Raw genomic sequence first — 6,101 nt, forward strand, 5'->3', positions numbered from 1 at the left:
GGGCCCGCCGCGGCCCCGGCAACCCTGCCTGCAGCCCGCGCCGCGGCCCACCCCTGCCCGGCCCCTACCTGGCAGAAGCCCCGGCAGTAGGCGCGGGACGAAGCCTCCGACACCTCCTGCTCACGCAGCTCCGTCTGCAGCTGCCAGAGGCGGGCTCGGAGCGCCGCCACCAGCCGCTGCATCTCGGGCCGCGGAGCCGCCTCGGCCTCAGCGTCCGCCATCTGCACCCGGCCCCACTGCGCGTAGGCAAGGATCACGTGACCGGTAGCCACTGACATCATCGTCCTGGGACAGCATCACGTGACACGACGCGCGTGTCGCTGTCCACGCGACCCGCCTTCTGGGGCAGCGAGCGGATCCCTCCCGTCGAGCGGGGTCACGTGACGCGACGGGAGCCCAGCGCAGGCGCGCAGGTCTCCTGCGGGGAGGAGGAGGAGGAGGAGGGGGAGGGACCAGGAGGAGGGACCAGGGGGCGGGGCCGTCCGTCTCCCGCCGGCAGTGGTCGCGCGCCTCGCCCACCAGGGCCTGGGGCTGGCAGCACAGCGCGGGCGGCCTCGGTCCCGGCCCGGGTGAGGGGCGACCTGCGCGGGAGCGCAGGGGAGGAGCGCGGCGGCAGCGCGGGCCGGGCGCGGGCCAGCCCCGCTGTGGCTTGAGCGTGGCTCTCCGCGCGGTCTGTGGATTGGGGTTGCGCGGGGCGTCTTCCCGGGAGCTTCTTCACCCGCTACCACGCAGAAACGCGACACCACCCTGGTAGATATTGGTACCGGTGTTCCTCCGGGCCTTTAGGAGAAGGTCACGGGGAGGGGCTGGAAGTTTTCAGCCTGCTGCTGGTCCCAGAACTAGCACCAGTAGGTAGGTACCCGTGTGTTATAAAGGTAATTGCAGAGCAAGAATCCGCTGAAGATAATGACGGACACAGGGGAGAGTCAACTTTTTTAATTTAGGCTGCGTTTATTTTAATCTCTTGTTTAAGAGCACATTGTTGAAAGCAGAACATTCATGATTTGAGGAAAGCCCTGGAGGGTCTGATGCCCAGCCAAATATGGTAACCAGGAGAACAGTAAATAGCTTCTACCAAGAACTTGCAACTTGCAGCATGTCCCATGAAGTAACATGGTACACCCATGGGTCAGGAAGCTCTGCAGTGCATTGCTGCAGAGCCCTCTGGTTGACAAGTTGACCTGCCAAGGTAAAAAAACAGGAGGGCAAGCCTAGCAGCAGCAGTTGTGAAATCTTGCAGGAAGTAATCAGTGCCAGTAAGGCTTGCTTTTACCACATCTGACTGCGAAGGGAATCCATGAAGGCCACTCCAAAGTAGAGGCTGAAATGGTATGCAGTTGCATGGAGCTCCCAGGCCAGAAATATGCTGACAGGCATTTTGGCTTCCTTCATTTGTGTGGCTTAGGAAGGAGGGGAGGTGAAGTCCTAGCTGTTTCTGCAGGGGAAAAAAAAACCAAACCCACAACCAAAACCCAACAAACAAAACATTTTCCTTTGGTTTTAGTCTGGGTAGCTCAAAGGTGTGCTATCTCCTTTTTTGATTTGAGAATTTATGTCAGGAGGTCCTTTGGCTTGCTTATGAGCATCTGGTTGGGGTTTCTACCCTCCAGTGAGATGGGAACTCTCTTTTTCCTTGTCATACTCTACCTAATTGGGCATGAACAGCGGGAAGGAAACATGTCTCTGTCCATCTGGTAAGAATTACCTGCCTTTTTCCCAGCTCAACCTCTGCAAGGCAAATGAGAAAGGGAGAGGAGTGGAGAAGTCAGGAAGACCTGGGGTGAATTGACATGAAACCATTTGGGATGCTTTCCCTACCTGCAAGCAAGTTGTGTGATTTCAGCTCATAGCTTTGTGGTACGAAGCAAGTGGAATGCTTAATGTTTGGAGAGGTGGGGGAAAACTAAGAGATGAGTTAGGAATGGTAAAACTATCCCCCTGCAGATTTAAAGCCAAAGCCGCGGGGCCTTAAGAGGTGTCCTGGAAAGGAGAGATGTAAAACAAGAGCCTGGAGCTCCCGGGCCACAGATCTGCCCATGAGCTTTTGCACATCCCCATTATTGTCCTACAAGTTAAATGGTTCTGTAGTTTTCTTGTTGGGAGAGGGTGTCTCCTAGATACCAGTCTGGATCGCATGGTAGGGTGAACAACAGTCTTTAAGTACGAGAAGTCTATTGCTGGGGGGGAGGGTTATTGTTCCACCTTCAGAATGCACCCTTCATCCTTTCCAGAATCTGGGAAAGTCCCTTCCTTGCACAAGACATTATATGGGGCCATGGATATAAGGAAAAACTTTTTAACTCTGAGGACAGTCAAGCAGTGGAATAGGGTGCTGAAAAAGCTTGTGCAGTCTCTCCTCTTAGAGATGTCTAAGGCAAGACTGAGTAAAGCTCTGTACAGCCTCACCTGACCTCATAGCTGACCCTGGTTTGAGTAGGAACTTGGACTAGAAGCCTCCTGGGGTCTTTTCCAATCAGAATTATTCTGTCATTCTACTGCCATTTTTTTAGTTTGGTACAGAATCTGGGGCCAGGAGCACAAGAAGGTGAGCGCATGGCCAGAGAGGTTGTCATCCTCTCCTCTGAGCTTGCCTATGTCCTGCTGTCCTTCCTCTCAGCTGGAAGGGGCAAGGGACATCTACCAGGCCTGCACTGTCAATGCCAACACCTCTTCTGGCAGTGGGAGGAGGCCGGAATGGACCCCTCATGGCAGATACACAGTCGACAAAGAGCAACCAGGGCATCAAATCAGTTGGTAGGGCTGGCAGGCTTGTGATGGCCCCTGGGGAGTGTTAGTCCTTGGTTTCTCTCTCACACCGTGCTCAGAAGAGAACCACAGCAGCCTGCCAGACACACCTGACCTAGCACATCTGACACTCTGTTAACTGTAGGCTGCCATAGCCTGCTGTCAGGCCCTCTGCATGCTGGCAGCTCCCCTGCCCATCACCCCCAGGCACTGGGGAAGAGTCGCCAACTGTGTGATCCTGCAGGACATCCATTACATGGAGCAGCTGCAGTGAAGAGCCAACCTGAGAGGCAGTACATACGACTTTGAAGCTTGTATGTCTCCCAGCAGCTATTAGGAAAGGAGGGAGGAGGAAAGATCCTTGTAGAAAGGCCTCTTTTCCATCGCTCCTCTCTGATGGTTTTAACCTTCTCCCCTCATCACGTGTCTCAGTTCTGCACTCCTGTTTATGTGAGGCTGGCGCAGAGGGAAGTCTCTGCATTTCATCCTCCAGCAGCGTGATGGAGCACTGAAGACATGCAGAGGGAAAAAATAGGGATCTGAGTACACCTGGAGGCGAACGGTAGGCATTGCATAGAGGGCGGTGGAGGATCAGTGGAGTGTTTACATGCACATCCGTATATATAACAGGGATAAATGCATTTTATATGTGTTTGTACAACTTTGTACATATTTGTTAGTTATACATGTTTAAATGCATACATATGTATGGATAGATAAAATACGTGCTTATACTTACATACATGTATGAGAGCCATTGAAGTAGCTGGAAGATAAACCTTTCCCTTTACCCTGGAGAAACATTAAAGGCCCTTAGGGCCAGGACATTGTCATTAGCCATGTTCTGTCCCGCAGGGGTACCTGGGATTTAACAACTCCTTGCCACTGGTTACCATCTGAAGCCCAATCTTTTTGTTTACATGCACTTTTTATAATGTAGTTACATATATATATATGTATATATATACATAAAAAGGTATAAAAGGTTTCATTGGTTGGATTTTTTTTTAATGAGAGATAATGGAATTAATAGTAAATTTTAAAATTACATTAAAATAAAATGTGGCTTCAGTGGCCACCTTTTCTACAAGTCTGTCACAGAAGCTTTAACAGGTCTGGGGTGAGTGCGTACTGAAGAGGGAGCAGAGCAAAGGGCCAGTCCTGTGAGTCAAATCAAGGGACCCCCACTCAACTCTTGCTCATCCAAAGGACAGACCCATCTGTGAGTCTAACCAAGAGGTCTAACCAACATCCCTCCCTATTTCTGCTCTGCTAAAAGCAGTCTTTGTCCTAGCTAGTCATACGTGTTTCACTGGCATGAGGTGGTGGCAAGAAAAACCTGTATGAATTTACAGACTTTTTAGAATTATGCTCACTTTAACTTCAGGCTGTTATGCCACAACTAGTATTTCAGTTCTCTGCTTCTGTCATCAGTCATGGATATTTAGCTTCAAAAAGATTTTAGAGAAGAAAAAATGTGGTCATATGAGGAGAAAAACACACATTCACTTATGCAGAGTACCACAACCATTAAGAAAGTCTGTCAAAATCAGGACTGTGCATTGCCAGAGGAGTACAGCTGAAGAGTCAGGAATCTGTATGCAATGCAGGGAGCTACCATCAGGGTTGGACATTCCAGTAGGTATCCAGTAACACCAGTGGCCCACTGCTGGAAAGTCGCCTAACTCATCTCTTACAGGCAGGAAAAGCCAAAGTATGAAATACCATTTGTTTGAAAGATGTTTCCATTTTAGATTGCTTTCTGCCTCTGCCATTTCTTTCTTTCATCCATTCCTTTCTTCTGTATATCTGCAGCCACAGAAGCACAGTTTCTTTGCTGCTCCTGCCAGCAATGGTGGCACATTCCCTGGAGAGCCACAGAAATGCAACAGCATGCAGTATGAGTCTCAGCTCTTTTTCCTGAGGGGTGACTAGTTCTCATTCTGTCTTTGCCCCTCTCTTTGAGTCTTTCTGTCAGCAATTTTTTGCCCTCCAGGCACAACTGAAAGGCCCTTCTACTTTGACCAATGAGCTGAACAATCAGTGGTCTAAAAAGCAATTGCACTTTTTCTACCCCATAAAAGCCTGCAGGTAACATTTCTAGTATAAACGATGCTCAAAGAAAGTGTTCTAATGTGTTTCATGCACCACAGGCATGAAGGTTGTACTCTGTACTTGTGTCCCCCCTCTGGCCCCACTTTGACAGGTCCATGTCTGTTTCATACTGGACACCCCAGAGCTGGACACAGTACTCCAGGTGGGGTCTCATGAGAGCAGAGTAGACGGGGGAGAGTCACTTCCCTCCACCTGCTGACCATGCTTCTTGTGATGTAGCACAGGATACAGTTGGCTTTCTGGGCTGCAAGCGCACATTGCCAGCTCATATCCAATTTTTTGTCAGCTGGTATCCCTAAGTCCTTCTCTGCAGGGCTCCTCTCAATTCATCCCCCAGTCTGTACTGATACTGGGGATTGCCCAGATCCAGGTGCAGGATCTTGCACTTGGCCTTGTTGAACTTCATGAGATTTGCACGGGCCCACTCCTCAAGCCTGTCAAAGTCGCCCCGGATGGCATCCCTTCCCTCTTGCGTATCAACAGCACCACTGAGCTTGGTGTCATCTGCAAACTTGCTGAGTGTGCACTCAATCCCACTATCTGTGCCACCAATGAAGATATTAAATAATATTTGTCCCAGTACAGATCCTTGAGGTACACCACTCCTTACTACTTGGACATTGAGCCATTGACTGTAACTCTTTGGACGTGGCCATTCAGCCAGTTCCTTATCCACCTAACAATTTATCCATTAAACCCATATCTCTCCAATTTAGTGGCAAGAATGTTGTGTGGGACCATATCAAAGGCCTTACAGAAGTCCAGGTAGCTGACATCCATAGCTCTTCCCTCGTCCACTGATGTAGTCACTCTGTTGTAGAAAGCCACTAGATTAGTCAGGCACAATTTGCCCTTGGTGAAGCCATGTTGGCTGTCTTCAGTCACCTCCCTGTCTTCCATATGTTTCGACATGTCTTCCAGGAGGATCTGTTCCATGATCTTAGTGGATGTGGAGGTGAGGCTGCCTGGTCGGTAGTTCCCTGGGTCCTCCTTTCTACCCTTTTTAAAAATGGGTGTGATGTTTCCCTTTTTCCAGTTTCTGGGGACTTCATTTCACTGCCACAGCTTTTCAAATATGATGGAGAGTGGCCTGGCAACTACATCAGCCAGTTCCCTCAGGACTCTAGGATGCATCTCGTTAGGTCCCATGGACTTATGTATGTTCAGATTCCTCAGGTGGTCTTGAACCTCATCTTCACTTACAAAAAATGTTATTCCCCTAGTCCCTGCCTTAAGGTTCA

At 49.9% G+C, this 6,101-nt stretch overlaps 1 protein-coding gene across 2 annotated transcripts in view; it reads right to left on the reverse strand.

Annotated features, from left to right (window-relative positions):
• RLF (rearranged L-myc fusion) overlaps window positions 1-241 on the reverse strand; it is a 53,398-nt gene extending 53,157 nt beyond the window's left edge. For both annotated transcript variants that reach the window (XM_010576295.1, XM_010576294.1), the window contains exon 1: window positions 69-241. In XM_010576295.1, the coding sequence (XP_010574597.1) occupies window positions 69-221 (153 nt within the window). In that variant the 5' untranslated portion in view covers window positions 222-241. The remainder of the gene's footprint in view (window positions 1-68) is intronic.
• Between the last annotated feature and the right edge of the window lie 5,860 nt (window positions 242-6,101).

Source organism: Haliaeetus leucocephalus, unplaced genomic scaffold (genome assembly GCF_000737465.1).
Source record: "Haliaeetus leucocephalus isolate CR32 unplaced genomic scaffold, Haliaeetus_leucocephalus-4.0 Scaffold517, whole genome shotgun sequence".
Lineage (NCBI taxonomy): Eukaryota > Metazoa > Chordata > Aves > Accipitriformes > Accipitridae > Haliaeetus > Haliaeetus leucocephalus.